Source organism: Spea bombifrons, chromosome 6 (assembly GCF_027358695.1).
Source record: "Spea bombifrons isolate aSpeBom1 chromosome 6, aSpeBom1.2.pri, whole genome shotgun sequence".
NCBI lineage: Eukaryota > Metazoa > Chordata > Amphibia > Anura > Pelobatidae > Spea > Spea bombifrons.
The window spans coordinates 2,173,689-2,196,695 of record NC_071092.1 but is presented as its reverse complement, the minus strand read 5'-3'; the positions used below and the strand labels follow the sequence as shown (position 1 = coordinate 2,196,695).

At 40.7% G+C, this 23,007-nt stretch overlaps 1 protein-coding gene across 2 annotated transcripts in view; it reads left to right on the top strand.

Moving 5' to 3' along the window:
* Positions 1-4,127: 4,127 nt before the first annotated feature.
* Positions 4,128-23,007, top strand: part of CFAP20DC (CFAP20 domain containing) — a 55,838-nt gene continuing 36,958 nt past the window's right edge. For both annotated transcript variants that reach the window (XM_053470105.1, XM_053470104.1), the window contains exons 1-5: positions 4,128-4,194; positions 6,190-6,279; positions 6,866-6,959; positions 9,482-9,554; positions 22,519-22,633. In XM_053470105.1, coding sequence (XP_053326080.1) covers positions 4,174-4,194; positions 6,190-6,279; positions 6,866-6,959; positions 9,482-9,554; positions 22,519-22,633 — 393 coding nt within the window. In that variant the 5' untranslated portion in view covers positions 4,128-4,173. The remainder of the gene's footprint in view (positions 4,195-6,189; positions 6,280-6,865; positions 6,960-9,481; positions 9,555-22,518; positions 22,634-23,007) is intronic.

The following is a 23,007-nucleotide window of genomic DNA, read 5'->3' as shown; positions in this document are numbered from 1 at the left end:
CCGTATGAATGCGACGTACAATGTATCGCCCAGATCTGTCTTTTAACACTTGGCAATGTGCTCGGGCACTTGGGAACTGAAGCTTTTGTTCCGCGCGGCATAAAAACTCGCCAGGATCTGTTTACAGACTTGCTGTTGCCATGGCGATAATCCTCTCCCATTGAAAATGTTACCATTTAAAGCTCGGCGTTACACAGATGCGCGAAACGCATTGGAAAGCAAACCCCTACCGGCACTCAGTGGGTTAATTTAAAAATAAATGACCTGCTACCGTCACCTTGCCTTTACATTTCAGACTTTTTAACTCAGTCAGTGCCAGTTTCCACGCGGGGCTTAATCCTAAAAAACTTTCAAAGGTCAAAGCAATCGCTGTCGCTCAGACACAGGAGGGAACCCTGATATGGTATAAAAAATAATAATAATACGGCTCCTGAATCTAAGACGAGACCAACGACTGATTATGGTTTGAGTCTTTACAGCGGGAGAAACGGGCAGACTGGACGGGGGCCGAATGGGGCCGATCTGTTGGCAGGTTCTAGGGTTGATTGTGGAAATCTCTAATTCTAGGCATTTGGCAATGGTGCGTTAAGGAGTGTGTGTTACGTGACCCTGTGGTAGGGGCAACCTGTACACTGTATTTATTATAATGTATATTGATGTACATTAGCTGGGAGCTCTTTAACAGAAGTGTTTCTTTTACAATAAAGAGGGTTTTTAAACCTGATGAGCCTGATGAGTGGATATAAAATGGAACAGTGTATCAGAATATAACGGACAGTCACGCGTTCACGAGCTGTAATTACAGCATCCCAATAAAACTCTCTCATTTACCACTCAGACAACTAATTAACCCTCTATAAATGTCCAAAAAATAAAGAATTAGAATAACTTCTATGTCACTAAATGACAATTAATCACTGATATTTCTATGTGTTCAGGTATAGCCGGTATCAACGATAGGTAATAAACCTTAAAAAATATAATAATAAAAAAATGTATATAATAATATTTATGCATTCAACAATTTCAAGGGGAATCTGGCCCTTTTCGGAAGCTGATAGTAAAGAGTTAATCGGACCCGTTACCTTCTGGTTTTGCAGTCAGGTGCCCCAGTTATTGTTACAAAACCCGACATGGTTTACAGAGCTTTATGGTATTTGGCCTGAAACTTTGTTTTTTCCTGTATTCCTGGATCTTCTGGCTTTTGCCTTCGCCGCATAAACGCGATTTGCTAGGATTTGAAATTCAGTGTAACAGGAATAAGCCTCGCGCCTGAATAATGTTAGCTGGTCATTGTATATCATTGCGTGGCCCTGGATGTCGTGACCAGATTACCTTTCAAGTTCTGGCTAACATAAAAACCTAAGTTCCTAAAAAAGTTTTAAAAAAAGATATTTCTTTTTTATTATTTTAGTTATGTATTTACTTATTTTTGTTTAATTTAGTTAAATGTATTAATTATTTATTTAAAATGATGTCATTAAAATTATAATAAAAATCATTTCATTAATTTTTTTAAATTAAATACATTTCATTAATACAACTATGTTCAATAACCACAAAACCTGCCTCTGCTGAGGTCTGTAAGAAATCCAAGATGGCTGCCCCCAATCCACTTTGTATATGGACAAAAAACTCAAGTTAAATGAACCGTACTTATTTAGTGTATACTTTCCTGCTAATAGGTAATATGCCCATGATCTTTGCTCTAAAAACGAAGTATTTCATCAAAACCTTTGACTACAAGATATTTTATTGCGTTCACGCTGTTCTTCTAATATCTGCTTTAATTCTATGCCATTTAAATAGCCAAAGGAGGGGAATTGTAGGCAAATAATACTCAGATATTCCGTTCTGCTGCCGTTAAGGGTGATTTTTATTCAAAATGTACTTTGCGCAAGTTCTGCAAGACTGATTTCTGCTCGTAGGATTCCTAAAAAGCCATTTGTGACCCACGGTGCATTTTATGCATTACATATATAAGCCGGTTTGATTTAGTAATCAGCTCGGAGAATTCGATTTCAGAAAGTATAAGAAAAAAAAACACCGCGGCTTTTAACTTGTGGTCATTTTACAGACCCCTTTTCCAAAGCAATTTTCTACTTCAACAACCAAGCGTTAACATTGTATCTCCCTAAAACCTATATGTGACGCCTTATAAATATATATAGTGACGGATTAATGAGAAGCGCATGCACACGATGTAAACACATTTAGATATCCAGGGAAACAAGATTGCTTTAGCCCGTTAAAAGTGATGGCAATTTTTTAGCATCTGTTTAATATGTAATGGATGCCCCCATAACTTCCTTGGGACCCTTTGTATTGTTTCTTTTCCCATGAGGCAGGGTGACCACATTTGTTTCCATGATTTATGTACATTTTCCCTCGCCGTTGACCGGCATATGTAAAGTGCTGCCCCCTAGTGTACGTTGGGTGTATAAACTCACAGAAGGGAATCCGTTCTCCAGTTATACATCCCACACACTGCAGGGGGCAGCACTTTACACGTAAGAGGTTTTTAGAAAACAGAAGCTTGCTTTTTTTGCCCCTCTGTGTATTTCTATTCCCCTGAGATATTGCCCCACTATATAATGCCCCAAGTCATGTCACATGACGTACAGAAACTGCGTGGAAACTCTATTTTGTCAGAGAGGGTTTTGATTGGTCGGAATCTGCTACTTTCTGCCATTTTTCACATATGGGTGAAATTTTTTACCCACCTCTAGTAGGTTAATTGTAGCCCATGGTGGGACTGCAGGATTAAAAAACAAAAAAACCTACCAAATTATGTACATCAAAGAAAAATAGGGGGCCATCTCCCCTCCCCACCTGTATTAGCATTGGACCTGATATCTGCATTAATATTTTTATTTTAGAATATGACAAAATATAAGAAACAGCTCAGACGAAAGCTCAATGCCTTCTGTTGCTGCCAGACTGTAAGTCCCATCAGCCTCAGCCTACTACGCCCAGCTATAAATATTCCAGAATTGATGTATGGCTGGTAATTACTCTCACGGATTTCCAAGCGCCGCTAAAGAACTGCAGGGAGCCGTCCGTAACTAATAGATCATAAGCCCACTTAATTAGAGAGCGAGGAATTTAACGGAGGGCAGGACACCACGCGGCTCCTGAGTACTTCTTATTAATCTGCAGACGCTCGGCATTAACTGGCGAACGCCGCTGAAGACTTAATACGCAAAGGACTCAACCGACGGGCGCTAGTTAACTGCCTCGGACGGCCGTTACTCGAACAGAAGCGTCCAGAAGGATGGAAGGAGTATTTATAAACAATGTCTCCATTACTTCCTCCAAGTGACACGTAATTATTACTTTAACGATACATTTATTTCCATGTTCCGACTGCGAAAAAGTCTCAGCCGCGGGTAGAATTAAAGGGACAGCCTCTTTGGCAGGAAGAATGCCGTATTAAAGCACTTTATGGGTAATTTAATTTACGTTCCTTAAAATGATTATAAAAAAAAAGAAATAAAAATGCTTACCTTAGGGTGAAGCTGCAGATCCACAGCTCCAGCAGCCATGCTCATTGTGGCTTTACAATCCTCGCCTCTGATTGGCTGCTTGATGCACCCAATCAGTGTCAGGAAAGAAATTAATGGGGACACTTTCCCCTGCTTCCTCTGTGACCCGTGTATTCTCGTCACTGGTTGGCTGCAGCCTCCTCCATGGCCAATTGCTGCTTGAATTTTTCTTGTAGCAGCCAATCAGTGTCAGAAAAGAAATCAATGCAGACACTTTCCCCTGCTTCCTCTGTGATACGGCTATTCTCGTCACTGATTGGCTACAACCTCCTCCATAGGCAATTCTTGCTTGAGTTCTTCTTGAAGCAGCCAATCAGTGGCAGGAAAGCGCTCCCATTGAAATCAAGGCAGGATCCCCCCGATGCATTAAGGGTCACACGTGACAATTTAAAAGGACCATTCAGCATATGATGGCTGGACTGTCTCTTTAAGGCCAGCTGGCTGGCTATTATGTTCAGAGCAGGGCCGGTTTGTAACATGTATGTGCGCCTTCCTTTTTTTATGGTGTGATGAATGTTTTATACACTTTCTGAAGAAATCATTTTTTTTACATTTTTTTGTGTTTTTCAGAAACGGGGGAAATCTGGCAGAAAACAGAACATATTTCATTTCAAAGACAGTCTTCAATATGTTCAAAAATGAATATCAGGTAACGCTGAGATAAACATTTTGTTAAGACTTGAAAGGAAACGGAATTATGCTTCGCTTCTTTGAAATCCGTAATTTTTCACTAGACAGAACCGGCGCCGTGCGACGCTTTTCCTGGAAGCGAGAGGGACGTTTTAAAAATGGCATCTAACAGACGCTGCTTCCAGGGGCCGCCGGAACGGAATGAAAACAAATTTTGTTTTAAATTTTATAATGGCTATAGCGCTATCAGACAGTGGCATAATAACTGGGGAGAAATAAAGAATACTTTGTCATTCCGTACTCAATAAGAACTCTGCCTGTGGCACCGCATAATATTAAATCCACAAAAAAAATTGTCAGCCAACTGAAGTTCCCTTCTCTGCATATTTAATGCTCGGATGCGGCTTCCAATATACGCCTCGCACGGCAAAGGAACAGAAAATATGATTGCTTACTGGGGGAAGACGCATGTTTCGAGGTTCTGGTCTCAACTTATTTTCTTCATTGTAAGCGATATTTCATATTGGAACAAGAAGTGGGTTTGTTTAATACTTTCCCAATCAGAATGACGCTTCCGTTCAAAAGTTCGGGATGACTGTTCCTTGTTTTTGAAAGAAAAGATTCTGTCCTTTAAAATAACATGAAATGGATCAGAAATCCAGCGCAGACGGGGTTCATGCTGTAAATGAATGTTGTAGCTGGAAACGGCTGATTTTTATGGAAATCTCTTCATAGGCGCACAGAGGCCTTTATCACTCCCATCACTCCTGTGCTCCAATGGCCCTTTATCACTCCCATCACTCCTGTGTTCCAGTGGCCCTTTATCACTCCCATCACTCCTGTGTTCCAGTGGCCCTTTATCACTCCCATCACTCCTGTGTTCCAATGGCCCTTTATCACTCCCATCACTCCCGTGCTCCAATGGCCCTTTATCCCTCCCATCACTCCTGTGTTCCAGTGGCCCTTTATCACTTCCATCAGTCCTGTGTTCCAGTGGCCCTTTATCACTCCCATCACTCCTGTGTTCCAGTGGCCCTTTATCACTCCCATCACTCCTGTGTTCCAATGGCCCTTTATCACTCCCATCACTCCCGTGCTCCAATGGCCCTTTATCCCTCCCATCACTCCTGTGTTCCAGTGGCCCTTTATCACTTCCATCAGTCCTGTGTTCCAGTGGCCCTTTATCACTCCCATCATTCCTGTGTTCCAATGGCCCTTTATCACTCCCATCACTCCTGTGCTCCAATGGCCCTTTATCACTCCCATCACTCCTGTGTTCCGATGGCACGTTGTGTTCGCTGATCCAAGTTTAAGTTTAAAAGGCTAATTGATGGTTAGAAAACCCTTTTGCGATTATGTTAACAGCCGGTTACTTGAGCTGGGAAGGGGTAAATGCAATGCAGCCCCCCCCATACATTTGCAAAGAGGACACCATAAAAATGTAAAGGGAACATGAGGCTATCGTATGCATGAAAGGAAGTTAATCCCTGCGCAAACATAATATAAAATAAATCAATACAATAATAGATATAGAATATAAAATACAATGTAGAGTGGCTACTTGTAATTTTTTTTACTTTAAAATGTTTCTTTGTCTGAACACCCGCACCTGAACGTAACCTCCGCCAAAAACGCGCGTAGCACTCTGCCAAAATGGACCGCAATCCCAAATTTTCTTCCTGCCAAAGTGTTTTATTGGGTAATTACCGGAAACCAGCGTTCTATTCATGGCAACGGAGAACCCTGTTATTGTTCAAAACATCACAGGTTCCTCGCCCCTCGATTGATGGCCTTTTGGAAGAACCTGCTCTCCGGATTCAAACGCGACGACTGCGATAATGCCGCTCAGTATCCCCCGCTGTGATTGGCCGCTTCTTGAGTTTTCATGTTATCTGCATGTCGGCCAAAACCCGTACGAGTTACGACAAACTTCATTTCCACGGGGAGATGTTTTGTTCTCCAGAAGTTCTTACGGTTTTCATGGACCTACAGCATCTGCTTTATTCTATTCTAGGGAGGCGCGCATGTTGAAATTTTCAGCGCCCAAGGAAAAGATCCCACCGGAAAATGGAAACTCTCGGGCAGCCAATCCGCAATATGGAAAGTAAGTTGGGGGTATCGAAACTTGATAAATATGGTGTCAGAATTTTAAGGTACTTGATTATATAATCGCTTCCTATAGGGTCTAGTAATCGGTTCAATCAGAGACTTCCGTCCTTGTCTCTGTGAAACTTTGTAACCAATCGGGATGCAGAGGTTAGGTTAGGTAGCGACAGCATGGAGACAATGGGCATAATTAACATATATGACACCGATCCAAATTCCAATATGTCTTCCTAGACAGTTGGAGATAGAATTGCGGCGACAGGTTATTTAACTGATATCCCCGGCGGCACAAATAAGCAGTTATTTAAGGGGAAAAAAGATTCATTTTAAAATGAGATTTCCAGAACGGGTGCAGATAAGGCCAACTCCGCGTTGTAAATTAGAGACACCTAATGCGGCGGTGACATGCGGCGAGTCAAACGGCGGCGAGCACCTAGCGACTCGGTGTCAGATAATGAAAGTTATAAATAAAAGGACAATTTCAAATCTTTCCTGATCAGTTCTGCTCGGTGATTTTTCTAATGGCGTCTGATGGCTAATTTATTATATTATCTTCTTTTTTTTTGTATTTAATTTGATTCAAGGACTTTGATAAGGAAGTCAAGAGTTTCGTCTTCGTCCTTGAAGGAAGCGGCCAAACTAACAAGATGCAGCTGCCCAAAGAAAATAAGCAAACCCGTACGTATCCTCCGCCCCCCCATAAATAACAACAAAACCGAGCTTTTTTAACCCATTTCTGTTTCTAATTTTTTTTTTACATGTAACTAGACCTAAATAATTAATTTATATTAATAAACTCTTTATATTATATAATTATATTATTGTATTAATAGAATTATAGCCTTTATGTTGTGTAGGGTTACTTTAATTGCCTTTATTATCTGAAACAGCTTCCCGTTTGATCCATACATTATACTAGCAAGATGCTTGCAGATGTATAGATCAATAGATAAAGAGAAGTTACTATAGAAACCAATGGAAATTTCTTGGTGATTGCTGCACATGAAGCACTTTCCACCAGAGTTTTTTGTTTTTTTTAAATATATAGATTTTTGCCCAATTTTATTTTTTTTTTATAAACGGAACTGAAAATATATAAAAAACACAATATGTGGATATTATTAAATAAAAAAAGATCTGTTCTTCTAAGACAAGTTATGAGATAATCCAGCTCTGCTGAACCACGAGCAGAAAGCAATCTGTTACGTGGATTAACTGTGTGAGCCTCATGCTAATGGCTTCGAAATTAATTATTCCGAGGTTAGTAACATTTTTTTCAATTATTTCTATCCGCGGAATTCTGTATTGTGAATTAATGTATCCATACAATGCATTAGTCTTTAATTTGTTTATCGCCAGAACTAATACGGAATGTTCTAGCTTCCGACTCTCACGTTCGCATCCATCATGCAAAATTACTAGTAAAAAGTGCAATAAGGCTAATGAATATTTAATATCGTTAATCCCATTAACGATGCCTCATCCTTTAATAAAAAGAGCATACATGGATGCCCTTTAGCCATACCATAGCCCATTAAAGAAAAACATAAATAAATATATATTTAATACTGAAATAAATTCAGGTCTTTACAATTCACGCTTTGATTTGCATCGAATATATTCAATTGTAGTTCTGTTTTGCCTAAGGTCAGGGACGAGGGTCTCCTGTAATAGTGGAAATTATCTCACACGCCGGAGTCTGGGGAGATGATTATGAAGCTTTAAATTGAATGGCAGGTGCCAGGGTTTGACCCCAAATCTCCGGGGTTTTTTATTTTTATTTCACCGTCTCAGGGTGGCAGGGCCCGGGAGCCGACTCCTTTACATTCTACGCTGACGACGCTCGGGCTTCGCCATTGGTGGGTTTCCGATAAGATTCGCCATCATAAATATCCCTGCTTAAATACAGGTAGATCACTCAAAAAATATATTTAAACCCCAACGAGCTCTCAGATGTTAGGACAAGTTTTACAGACAGAGGCTTTATTTATCAAACTGATTGGGGCAATTAGCAGGTAACTGAGAGGCCGTGACGTTCCATTACAATTATCAGTTGAGTTAATATATTCGCTTCACAAACGAGAAGAAGCCATGTGAAAGTTATCCTTTAAAATAAACCTTAATTTCTATTAGTCTACGTAAAATTTAATTTTTTTCAATCAATTTTTTTCCCTTGTTTCAATGTTTTTTTGCAGTAGGACGTTACGCCCAGCTGTATTTTTATTATTTTTTTTCCCCCTGGTTATTCTATGAAACAAATTGATTAAAGTCTCTAAAGTATCTCCCAGTTTGAAGCCAGCTCCATACGGAAGCATCAGAAAACATCTTAGTGACATAAGATGAGCCGAAGCCTTTGATGGATCGGCCCCAGCGGCTCTCGGAACGCACCCAGTTATTGTACATGACAGACAACTGCGTTTGGACCTTCAACCACCGATTCCCCAAACTCAGTTCTCTGCTTGAGTTACATTATACTGAACACCAGAAGACAGATATCTCACCTCTAGAGGGTTAATTGCCAAAATGTAGATTGACAAAGCCGCCCGGAGAGACGCAGCGGAGATTTCTTTTGTTGTTGAAACATTTCGGATATAACGTCATTGGCATTGTGAAGGACCTACCATGGCTTCTCTTGGGTTAACGAATAGTTAAACCTGCGAGATTAACTCCCTACATCATCATCTCAAAATAAATGCCCCCCCCTCCCCATTGACCTCATCCTCACGGAGGAAATTACACATTAACTCTAACAAGCCGAGGTTCTTGCGCTAATGCGATTTGATTCTTTTCATGATCTTGTCACGAAGTCTCATTGACCAGAATTGACTTGAAAACTCTTTCAGAGTTCCGAGTCATCGTGACCCTCAGCTACAAGTGTCACTTACAGGATTCTAGATTTGACCATAAAAATAAAGAAAAAAAAAACCCAAAACAAGCTTTAGCTGGAAAAAGTGTACATTTCTAATATTAGTAAGCTAAATATGTAGCTATTGTTAGACTCCTATGACGTACTTATAATTATATAACGTTTTGTATATAGTGCTTATATATTGGCTTTTATGTGTCCCGCCGCCGTTCTAGTTGCACGCCCCACCGGCGGCACCTTGAGTTGCCCTCTTGATGTCTCAGATCCTTAACTTAATGTGTTTACTCATTTTAAACCTCTTTAACATGCATTACTTTTTGTTTTTTACCCCCAGTTGGGCTCATCCAGCGGTACCTGGTGCTCCAGCTGTATATTCCGCTAGGACAGGACTTCTCGGCAGAATTACTGTAAGTAACACAACATTCCTGATATTGTCACGTACAAGACGTTCGATCAATTAAATCAGCTCCGCCAGCCATTAATTGCAAGTGACAGGTTTTGCATTAAATAATAATAAAAAAAACCACACAGACTGATTAAGTCAACATGAAGTCATTAAGCTAATTTAATTGTTATTTCCTTAACACCGGTATATTCTGACATTTCTCTGGAGACAGTACTAGCGTTCCATCTGTTTAAAAAAAATCTACAAGGATCAGAGGTCCACTGAGAGCAAAGACTCCTCCGCTACGGACAAGAAAAGAAAAAACATAAGATACTCTGTAGGGCCGTAGAGTGGGGAGAACGTTGTAGACATCCAAGGGTTGTGTTTTTATTTGACAATGCTTAATTGAGCTTAGTTTATCTGCAGACCAGGAGGCTGCCATGTTAGGTTCTCATGTGATATTTAAGCCACGCCCCTTGTTCACAACACTGCACTGCAACTGCTTTATGGCAGAGTTTGGGAAATTGAGATACTGTGACATCTTTATTTGGGGAGTGACCATTGGTGGGCTGGGGTGAGGCTGTCAGGGGTGAGGGGATTTTTTTGGAATACACGGTGTTGAGGTCTCCGTTTCGTAAGCCCCGTTATATCCAATTCCCAGATTGTAGCTGTGGACGCGTTCCACTCTTCGCGCGATCTCGTTACTGATGCCTAAATTACTTAAATAATCGCCCAAAAAGGTCACGAACAAGAAAACAGCTTTTGTTTTCATTTGTCAGCCTCGGGTCAAATATGTATACACGTGTTCTACGGCATGTAAAATCCATACACGTTTACATGCACACGTGAAGCCGTTCTCCGTCGGATCCGGTGCTGATCTGCGATTTCGCGTTCTGCCCTGCAATTATTTCTGTTAAGCAAGCGGGAATTTCGGCTCGGCCGTTCATCATTTAAGGTAGCAGCTGAGCTAAGTATACCCTTTGCTTCTATTCAGTCACGCTCAGGATAAAAAATACGACTCGGGCACAAAACGTTTTCATCGGTGGTTCCATTAACCCCAGCATGGGCTGTAGCCAAAGTTAGCTGTTTGGCTTAAAATCGAGCCATTTGGCACCCCCACTACGGCTTGTAGGACATTGGAACCCCAAAGTATCATCGGGAGAGGTTCTGCCAGACCTCAGCTTTTATAACCTGTATCACCTTTGACTTTCTTTAAGGTTTTGATCTGTAGGATTCTTCCGATCTCGCGGATCAAGCTGTTGCAGCGAGAGAAGCATTAAGAATTAAGATGGGCTTTTTTTTAATCATTATTTTATTTAAATAACTTAGTGATGTTTTATTACAGGGGCGTCCAACCTGCGGCCCTCCAGCTGCTGCAGGACTTCATCTCCCATCCTCCTCAGACAGTCCCTTAGGTGAAAGAGCATTATGGGAGATGTAGTCCTGCAGCAGCCGGAGGGCCGCAGGTTGGACGCCCCTGTTTTATTACATTTACAACTTTCCAACACCCCTTCTAGACCATTGGAACATATTTGGGGTGATTTATAACCGAGTCGCGAGCTAAATTTGCCATCAAAGTAATGGAAATGTACATTTTCCGACAAGTTAAAAACCGACGCAATTACTAGACTTCTGCATTCGGATTCGTACCGATTTTAATGAATGTTAAATTTGCTGATTCGTACAAATGTCCGAAACCGACGAGGAGCCCTGATGAAACCAATGAAAAAAAGGAGAAAATCTCCTAATTTTGGCTTGCCAGTTGTTGTTTTTGTCGCACTCACGCCCCCTCTCAATGTCCCCCTACCTTGAAAGAGAATGAATGACAATGAATTTAGTTCCCGAATAAAAAAACCCAAAACCCTCCAAACGTTGTTGAAACAAAAATTGTTGTCCGAAAACTAAATGGATCAATAATAGTGATAATTAGCAGGTTACCATTTTTTTAAATATTTTTGGAAAAAAGTTGGAAAACACTGTTTTTTTTTTTTTTAACTCTAAAGAGATATAATGACTTCGACCCAAATATTATTAAAATCTAGTATTGTTACATTGTAGCGGCGGCACTAGCGGGCAGCATGCATGGTTTTTTTACATCCCCTCCCATTGTTTAGCGTTGAGTAAAACCCCCAACATATTTTTCCAACAGTGGAATTGTAGTTTTTACGTGAAAGCAAAACAGAGAGGAAATCCCTAGACAAAAAATCACTCATTATCCTAAAGAATTAGCTACATTTCAGATGAGTTCTTTTTGCCCGTCACATGAAAATAGATCTTTCTGGCAGTTTTGTTTCAGATTCAGAGAAAACGCTTTGAAATTAATTGAGCAAAACAGTAGTTGCTTGCAGGTGTTCTCGGCCGACAGGTGTAGCTAGATTGATGTAATTTGCTTCTGGAATTAAGACAAGAAAATATATATTTCTAGCTGGAGAATGTCACGGCGACGGTGGAACGCGGCATATGGGAAAGACGCCGTTATGAAGCCCTTAGGAAGTTAAATACTGAATTTTTGACACGCGTATGGATGAGGTGGATAGTAACGAATGAATATTAAACGGTTTCGTAACAAAAAGTAGCTTTTTTGACGGAACTTTTAACATTTGTTTCATTTGTTTAGGTTTCTGTGGATTGATATTTCACACTTCCCAGATTTTACTCATTAGCAGCTGGCTTCTACAAAAATCTACAATTTTCTTATATTTATGTTAATTCATATCATTTTTGTCTTAAAATTTTTGGTTATTCCAATTCGATTCGCCACTTGGCAAATGTTTCTTTGTATCCCTTGAAACGAGCCAGGAGGCTTCCTGAGAGGGTGGTCGATAAGTGGAACAGCCTCCCAGCAGAGGTGGTAGAGGGTAATACAGTGAGGGTATTAAACATGCATGGGATAGACATACGGCTCCCGAATCTAAGACGAGACCAACGACTGATTAAGGTTTGAGTCTTTACAGCAGGAGAAACGCGGAGACCGGACTGGGGCCGATCTGCCGGCAAATTGTATATTTCTATGAATTTTTTGGTGTTTACCCCCAGGGACTTTTCCCACCCCGCGTTGCGTGTTTTGGAACATCCATCTAATTGATGCCTACACTGATTGGCTCACGGCTCATCAATCAGTCGAGTCCCGGCTTGCTAAGCAGTGCAATATGTTGCCTTTTCCTCGAGCGCATCGTGTAATGTATGTTAATGGGGGGGGGATGTGAGCTATTGTTTGCTGATAAGGATTTATTTCACGTCCATCTGTAACATGTTTGCTTCTGACAGCGTATGAAGGATCGCGGAATATTGTTTCCAGTTGAAATGTGTACTTAGTGTTAATGTGGGGCCGCTTCGCATGTTCCCAGCCATCTGGATTACCGCGCTCGTTATTATCAGGCGGGTATCTCCGTTATCCTCATCTGAATAATTAACAAAAACAAGACAAGATGCTCTCGCCAACCAGTCCTTTACAGCGGATTTGCCCGCCTCGTTAGTACGGAGGCGATGTGGCGACGAGCTCCAGGATTTATTTCTTTTCTTAGCACCATTCCTTCTCCGACTTGGTTGAGTAAATATTTATGAATTAAAAAGGTGTTACAAACATTCCATTTATTTGCAGACTCTTTGGGTTTTCTTGCAGTTGGGTCAGAATTATAATTTGAGATGAAGTTTGGTGTTTTGGACATTAAAATCTAAAAAAAAAACCCCACTAATTTCACCTGTGCTTGTAAAAACAACATAATATAAATATTATTCCAGCGGCTGAATGAAAACACTGATTTTTGTAATGTGGTTCCAGGTAGCATAAAAGTGGCTGGTATGGGTAATAAATGGTATGGGTAATACCCCAGTTATGACGCGGGGGCAGAAAGTCTGATGGACCCAATGGTCTTTCTCTTATTTTTGGTGGGGGTACTTGGACGGTTGCCATAAATTGTTTACATTATTTTTCTGTTCTGCATCAACAATTTTGAATGAAACAAAAGGGAAACTGTTAATCATTCGCTTTCTTGGAGCATTCTATGACATCATACTTTAACTGAAACAGTGCAGAACGCAGTGTGGTGTCCTAAGAAGATGTTAAAACAAATTTTTACATTTTTCAGCTAAAAGAGATGCCCATATGTTGCCGCGTAGTCTTCACCCTCCTCAGCATATCGGCCGCGCTGACCCACAGCAGGTCTGCATGCGCCGAGAGAGTCCCATTTTGATTAACTGCATCTGCAAGATTGTAGCGTCTTCAACTAGGCTGAAAATAATGCTCTGCTTCAGTTGTTGCTTCAATGTTGCAAGACTAATAGAAAAATAAATATGTGTAAAAGATCCGTCTTAAAGGTTGCCGCATGCACGGGGAGGCATGTATCAGGTGGGGCCTTATGTTCCAGGGGCCGACGATAATTTTGTGAATAATCTTATTTCTTTCGGCATTTCATACGTTAGAAATGTATTAAATCCACTGTTTGCTTAAGCATTATGGTCGCCCTGATTTACGATGTAGATGAGTGATTGTAAGCAGTTGGAGGAGAGTCTCCCATGCATCGTGGAGATTGGTGTCCACCTGAACAAAGGAAGGTCAGAAGATACAATGTATTGGTTTATGACTAAGAGGTGACGTAAAAGGTTCCAGTCATCTGTATCTTAGGTAACATTCTGAGGGCCAACAAAAACCCGCTGGTATATCCTTTCTCCCTGTCCGTTCATGGATAGATGTCATGGGATAGGTCATTAGTTTTAAGCCATGTTTGTTGGAGAGATCTCTGTGGCTTTCTTATCATGAGGCCACTTTGATTTCAGCAGGGGAAAAAATTAACTAAATAGGTGCAATCATAAACTATAAATTGTCGTTTCAGTTTGGACATCGTTGATCGATTCCAAGATGTTTCCTCCAGAGTTTGCCTTTACTTTTGCCAATTGCCTCCGATGTGTGCCACGTTTCTACCTGTAGTGGATTTGTCTCATTGACGTGGACCTGCCACCTGTTTAGTTGTCATTTGTGTTTTCCGTCCTTCACAGGGTTTTCCGGTGTGTTAAAGCAGGTAGAGTTATATTCAGATATTGAGGGTCTGTAGAAGGCGTTTTTAGGGAACCTGGGGTTTTAGGAGGAGACCTGGAGATATTTTAGTGTTTGCTTCATGGACATTAGAAAGACTCCCATATCACGCTTGTCACACAATCTTAGTTTGTTCTGCAATAAGAAAGTATTCTACGAAACAACCAGAAAGTGAAGTCAGGGAGTGTAATGTGCATTGGAGTAATAGCTTTCAAAGCAATCATCATTCTAGGTCCAAAACCTTTAAGTTTTGATGGAATTCTGGAAATTGCATTGTTTTATTTTGTCATCTGTTCTGTTTTTCTTTTACTGCTTTAATGTTGAAGTCGAAGCACAAAAGTAAACTAGGATATTACCGAGTTAATAGCTATACTAGGAAATAACGTGGTGAAGCATTATGTCAAAGGGCATCAGTGCATCTGTAACCTGGTATTAACGCTCATAAAGATAGGAGGAAGACCTCAAAGCTCCCATCACACTGCCTCCATCACACTGCCTCCACCACACTGCCTCCACCACACTGCCTCCACCACACTGCCTCCATCACACTGCCTCCATCACACTGCCTCCATCACACTGCTTCCATCACACTGCCTCCATCACACTGCTTCCATCATTCTGCCTCCATCATACTGCCTCCATCATACTGCCTCCATCACACTGCTTCCATCACACTGCTTCCATCACACGGCCTCCATCACACTGCCTCCATAACACTGCCTCCATCACACTGCTTCCATCATACTGCCTCCATCATACTGCCTCCATCACACTGCTTCCATCACACTGCCTTTATCACCTGTATCTGACCCTGACTGGTGGAGGTACTAACAATGTTTCAATATAAGCTGCTACCCCGCTGGTCTCAAGTCAATGTCTGGCAAGTCTTTCTCCAAGAGACACACCAGACGTCGCTCTACCTGCCTCTACAAATGAAAATGTTCTCAGTTCTAAACGTTCTCATTCTAAGTAGTCAGAGATAATCTATACTACCCGTATCCAACAGCAACCCTGTTTTAAATGCACTTTGCTGACCTTGTCGCAGAAAAGCTCGTCTTATTATATCAACATGTTCTGTTTTATAATTTAATTACAATTATATACGTGTCGCGTGTAGATTGGATGTCCCCGGGGACACGGCTGTCCATCATCTCCTTTACGATTCTCTGAGCTTTTCACATATGATGATTTCCATGAACCTCTGGAATGATCCAGGCACTGAAGGGATCTGTCGCCTAAACAGCATGTGCTGTGCAAGCGAATGTGTAGATCAGGAGAAAGTAGCCTTTACAGGTCCTCAAGATGTTCCATTTGCACCATAATATACAAAATAACCTCCAAAGTAATTTGCATATGAGGCTGTGGTGGGGGTGACACTAAGAAGAAGCCATCGGCTTTGACAATCGATGGTCGTGTCCTGCTCAAATATTGTATATTACACCTGAGATTCTAAAGTGTTTTCATTCTTAAATGATGTCATTAATTATTAATTAATAGTGTAATTATTGTTCTTTTGGGACACTAATGGGACTACTACTACTACTGGTCTTCAGTCCCATCTACCCTAAGATCTGATTAATTTACGAGCGACTCTCCCCTATTACCTCCAGATTTTGTAACGCTGTTATTAACTAAATGGAAAACCTTCTAGTAATTCATCGAATCGGTCGGAATCGGCACTCAGAACCTCCGCACGTTAATTCTTTCTTCCACGCCGTGATCCATGCATATATTTGCTCTAATTTGCTTTCAAAATCACTTGAATTAAAAATGGATTTTAAAAAAAAAAATTATCAAAAAGAGAAGAATGACATCATATTTTAACCCTTCGGGTTTCAAAGACCGCCTGAATAACCCGACGTTTCTAACTTCTGATTCCTCGGCATTAGAGGAGCGCAGGTTACGACGACACAAAGTCTGCCGCTTTTGCCTTCTATGCAAATAAAACCTTCTATCCTTTAGCCCGGAGACTTTCGTGTTCCGAGCGACATGCTTTGCATCCAGCCTGAGAAAAAACATATTAAATTCAAATGAAAGCGGCTTTAAAAAAACAACAACAAACCATAATATCATCCGAAGCAAGTTCAGAATTCACTGGCGGCTATTTTTTTGTTCCCTTTTATTTTATTCAGTGCTTTTATAATGAGCGTGTGAAACATAAAGGGTATAATGATATGAAAATCCGACTTCAATGTATAGGAACCCTTTTTCACATAGTGCCGGTTATTATGTTACATCGCCTTATAGCGCAGCAGATAAAAAAAAAAACAACGCCAGCACCTTACACGTATGTAATTAAAATCTGCTGACTCGGATATTTAAAGGGTATTTTAAGCAATTTTATGTTGCTTTAGCTAATACATACTTTTTTTTTGGGGGGGGGTTATCGCTGCCCGTCGATTACTTATATATCATACAAGCAAATGCTGTGAAATATGTACCATATTAACAGACAGGTGTTAAAGTAACCTGTACTATCCCGGCCTTTCCTAATATATGGGCAAAAAACGTGGCCCCATGAAGCCAAAGAGAGCTAGTTCCGCCACACTCATTAATTTGGTGTATTATTATTATTTATTATTATTATTTATTGTTTTACATAGCGCCATCACATTCCGTAGCGCTGAAAGATTGAGAAGATGAATTAAACAGTAGCTTGGCTTCTAAGACATCTGGATTTTTAAGAGCTATTGTTGGGGTCTGGGGAGGGCCACCATCAGAAATTTTGGGGCCCGGTAATCTAAAGACAGGGGCTCCATGTCCCATCCCACTCCAAGCTCTTCCAGCTCCCGTGCCCCATACTCCTCCGGCTGCCCCCATCTCATGCTCACAATTTGGGCTCAAAAGCCCACGCCGGGGGTCAGCAATCCCCAGAAGGGAGTCCCAAAGCCCACAGAGACTGGTAGCTGGCTACAAGGGACCAGTCCTGGGTAGTGAAGGGCCTGTTCCAGATAGAGCGCTGCAAGAGCCCCTCTGTTGGCCCAAGCCCCATACACAGGCTCTGGTTGTGTCCCCCCCCCCCTCTGAAGGCTGCCCTGCCATGGGGTTCCAGAGGTTTAAATCCCATCGTAGACGTATTAAAGGCTCGGTGGCGATTTTGTCCAGGGCAGAATCCAAGAGGTACATATTAGCGTAAATGGCTGAAATCGCAGGGACCCCCACTCAGTAAACACTAAAGACCCCTCAATGTTTCATCCAACCAGCCTCTAATGCTCTTACATAACGGGTTCCTCTCCAAATGCCTTTTACTTTATAAAGGTCGCTTCTCAGTAAACATGAAATAATCATTTTGACTAATACACGCGCCGACCGGTTTCATAAACATATGCTTCTTTTAATGCATTTTCGTGACCTTTTGGGGGCATTTCTCTCGAGTGGAAATCATATATTTTCCAGTCAAAAGCATTTTTTTATGAAAAGTAAAGGAAAAGGCTAACAAGCAGTCGTCGCATAGTAAGAGCACTTAGCGAATGTCAAATTCCGCCTGATCATTTCAACCAAAAAATAATTACTATGGACATTTCATTTTACATTTTACTCGGAGACATTATGGGATTTTTATGTCAATTTCCGAAAGCTAACATGCTCTTCTCTGTAAAATAATAAAAAAAAAATGCAAATATAGAGAGTAAAATTTAGTTGTGTAAAACCTTTTGTCTATTCTTCCTAGAATATTACTTATTAAATTAATAATTTAAGTGTCGTAATCCAGGTTTATTAAGATGTGGTTTATTAAGCTGTAAATATGACACAATCAGGAGTTATTCATTTCACAGATGCTCGGTTTTGGGTATTATTAAAAACTCCGTCTTCCAGTTTATCTTATTAAAAGGGGGGGAGAAAAAAGTGTAGCCCGGAGCGAAAATATAAAATACATTTAAAAGAATTTTAATTCATCATTTTTTTACGAAATACTATCTGCTCACAATAAATAGCGGAAGTTTTGGAAAGTGTTTCTGTTCGGTAATCAGATTTTGTTTTTAGTAAATGAAGAATTTATTGTGTTTGATTATTTTCATTTTTTCTGGGGGGGGAGGTTGTTTTTTTATTTGTATTTTTTTTCCTGGGCTTTGGTTCGTTAAATGATTTGCTAGAATTTAATTCCAAGACAGGATAGCAATCAACGTAACAGATATTAAGGGATTTACCAAGGAATCTGATACATTTTAGTTACATACTACGTTGGAATCAATTAGAATAAAAAAATAAGACTGACATAAAATAATAAAATAATAAAATAAATTCAGCCTTCCCGAAATACCCCATTGGCACAGTTTCTGCATCAATAGAATGGTTTTCGTTGAATAAAGGATTCTTTTTTAAATGTAATATGGAGTTTGGATACTTGCCTTTATAGAAGACATTTTAGAATATTCTAGAACTGGGGTGAAATCATTCCTAGTTGTTAATTGTCAGGATATTCTAGTGCTTCCCTAGCAATGATTGTGGGATTAGTGTGTAGAGGTGGCTACCATGTCTGCCGTTAGCACACCCCGTCGTGGTTACATTCACTAGCGTACCCTCTCTTGGCCAACTTCCCAAAATATCATTTGTCTCTCCGCCATATTGTCCTGCTTTCCGGTGGTCGGTAGTGACGGCGCACGGTGACGTATTTCATGTCCCATCGACCTCCTTATGAGATGGACTTAAGTGGCGCCATCTGCTCTGGAACTCTAGGAGGGTTACGGCGAACCAGCATGCATACCGCTAAACGTGGCCACATTAGATATAGATTAAGATGGATAACAGACCTAAAAATGGAGCTCGTGATACTTCTTCACTTCTCAGATGGTTTTTCCGAATGTAGATGTTAAGTGTGAAATGATTGTAGTTAATGGCCGCGGCTTGGAGAGTTACTCACCTGCTGATCACGGGAATATTATTATAAATGAGCTTGATTTTCCTCGTGACTACCTCATTTTTTCTCTCAACATGGACTCATTAGTTTTCTATCACACGTTTGACCCTCGGATCTGAATGCTGAAGTGCGGACATAATCAGAATGTATTAACTCTTCTGTAGCCGTCCTAAAGGATCGCGTGGGCTCTCGGCGTCGCTGGGCCGCGTTCGTACCGGCGTGCAAAGAAAAGCCGGGATCTTGGTGGAACCTTCGCTTTGTCAACATGGAACTTCATCGACTTGCTTCTTGGTGCAAAAAACCTTGTTCCATGTAATGGAATTTCTAGAACCCGCTCCACGTACGAGATTGTTTCTTTCCTATTAACAAAGAAACACATATTTCTCAAGCAATCATAATCCCGATTTCTGATATTTCCCTACATGTTGTCTCCGAGACACGGAATATTTTCTGTTTATGCAAATTGTGCTTCTCGAAAACCTCTCTGTGAATTAGTTTCATCTCAGGCTTTTATGGCTGCAACGTATACGTCCTGGAATGTGAAAAATGGAAATGAGCTTGGAAATGCAGCTCGGAGCGTCATATAAGGTGTTTTCATGGAAAATAGAAGCAGGTTTTGGGGCGTATTGGTGATATTGCGAGTACTAAGGATACAATATCATAGGATACGGATATTATAAGATTTTATAACATTAATACGTTTTCAGTAACGGAGGAATTTGCCGTTGGGATTCTGGGGAGATTCCAGGGATTCCGGATTCCATTTAACATTTTGCGATAAGACTTAAACTGCGATTGGGCGGTTGGATGAAGCCGATAGTTTTTCCAAGAAGCCTTGTAAAGAAGATGTATGCAAGAAAATAACTTTCCAAAATACACATAGCAGTGGAACTGAACCCATCATTCAGTGGAATAGAACGACTTACTCCTTCACGCCAGTATACCTTGTAGGAGTCCTCTTGTCACTTTGTAGCACTATTTCTTGCTAGGGATGCCCCGGTATCCTCCGTGCTTAATATTTTAGCTCTAAGCAAAGATGTCTATATTTAATTTGTTCATCGTGTCACATGCTTCTTGTGAAACTCAATCCGATTCGCCTCTGGCCATTGCTTCATATTCACAATATGGATTACTGTTCTGTTTCATTAAAAAAAGACTAATGTTTAGAACGTTGTGGTATAATAGTGAGGGTTTTGGTAAGACGCCATGAAGTGAATGGGTTAAAATCAAAACATTGAGTCTGAAGGGGTTAAAAACAAAACTACAATCTTACTGGTGGAAGTAAAACCCATATCTGGTTCATTATGACCAATGACAACCTAGAAATCTAGAACCCCCGGGTATAATGATACTCGCCCCTCCGATGAAGGGTTCTTCGACCAGCTGGCGACCAGTCCCACCAGTCCCCACCAAACCATTCTCACAATATAAAGTTTACTAACGCCAGCGCGTACCCTTCGAGTCATTAGCACAAGGTTGCCGGATGGCTTACACGGCTGAGCGTTCGCTAAACGCAGACCCCGGGGTCCCCGGAGAGACTTTGCGATGAATGATTTCTCACGCGTGTTGGATACGCGTGTTCTGGGTGACGCAGCCTATCTGTCAACGCTCACATTTCTGGCCATAAAGGATTTTTAATATTCCGAACATGGTAATTGAAGTAGAGAAGACAAATGACACTTATTATTTTACCAGCGTTATTTGACACGAGCTTACGTGATGCATTTTCCCTCCTAACATAATATAGATATAATTAGGTTTATTAGATTTTATTTTGGCCTCGTTTCTACCCAGCTGGAGGAAATGAGAAGCGCAGAGTTGGTACATTTCTCGACCGTATCCATCGGAAGTTCTTAACATTTGCCTGCTTTGCACATCTATTTTTCCTCCATTTTTGGCCTCATGTAGGATTGAAACAATGGCTTTCGTAACCGGCTTTTTTGTTAAATAAGACGTATTAAACATATGTGTAGGAGTGACGATCTTCTTCATTAGGTCGTAAAATTCATCATGGTTAATAATCGGTGGTGGCGGCAAAAGTCTAGAAGTCAACTTTCGACCTCAAGGTTGGAGGGAGAAAAAAGGACAACCGGCATTATTATTATTTATTGTTTTATATAGTGCTGTAATATTCCGTAGCGCTGTACAATGGGTGACATGTGACACTGTGCCATGCCTTGGCCAAAAGAGCAAAGAAAGTATTTGAAATTGGAACCATGCCACCTGTGAGCTGGGCTTTATCTCCCTTTAGATGATCATGTGACCAGATGTGGAACCAAAGGGGCAAAATGGCGGCTCCCCTCCTTCTCCTTCGTAATTATCTCCCATTTTGTCCTCCTTTCCTCCACCAACCCTTGACCTTTATGAATTTGCTGTTGTTGGCGGCTTCCAGTTCTGCCTGGAGCTTATATCTGGATCTTCTAGGGTTTGTCTACCTTTTTTGGGGGGACAAAATTGTCCTTTTTTCAGGGTTCTGAGTTTACTTTTGTGCATTACACGGAGGACACAAATCTCCACGCTGCTTCAAACCATCCGATCCTGGAAACCAAGACTGTAACATGCCAGCTTCTTTCATTTTATCGTACAACAATAACGTCTGACAGATTTTTCCAGACCGAAGCATAATAAAAAAGAAAAAGAAAAAAAAAGGTCCAAACACCATAGTCACATAGAACTGAAAAGCGTCGGTTTAATTATCCCTTTCTCCAAAGACGCTCCGAAATAATAAAGGTTTTTAAAAGCAAACGCTGACAAACACGTTGCTAAGAAAGAAAAAAAAAGGGGAACATTTTCAAAAATTCCGTTTTCCGACGGCGGAACGTCCCGAGATAATGTGAGCTAAAGGCTGGGACACGCGTGATTATTAAAGGCAACTGGTTTCTCTCTTCTTACAAATTGAATTCTTTCATAGACTGGAGGGCTTTTATAATACCGTACAAAGCATTGGATTAAATTACCATGTAAAGTGATTTTTAGATAGAAAGGTTTGTTTTGCTGAAGTTTAAGTATCTAAAATGTCATCTTTAAAATATATCTTTCAACAAAAAAAAAATGTGCCGCGTTGTGTAATATATCCCATTTTTATTTTTTCTTCAGGATAACAGATCTGGCGAATATAAAAAGAAGATTGTATTTATCTACAGTCCATAAAGAGCTGTCAGCGACTCCGCTGCACGCTAAAATACCTCTGACGACCGTCAGGCGCAAAATCGTGAGTCCCTCCCAGAGCTTGAAAGCTGAAATGCAGTCTAAGATGAACAGAGAAAGACGTCTGGTTGTGTTTTAGGATTGTAGTATAAAAAAAATGGCAAATCCAAAAGAAAGTTGCCATTGATCAATGAGAGGGTGACGTGTAAAGCTGGCGTTCTAGAACAATCTGACAGCGTGGAGGAAAATGAACGCCCCGTCCTTCTCTAAATCCAAAAATAAGGTTTCTTAGGGCTCACTTATTATATTATTTTCCATACGGAAGAGTATTGGATCCAATATTTAATGTACGAGACAATTACCCCGGTATCCTCGTAACATTCCAATATAGAATCAAATGGAACGTTCTGAGATACTTACCAGTGCCAAACGTTCTAA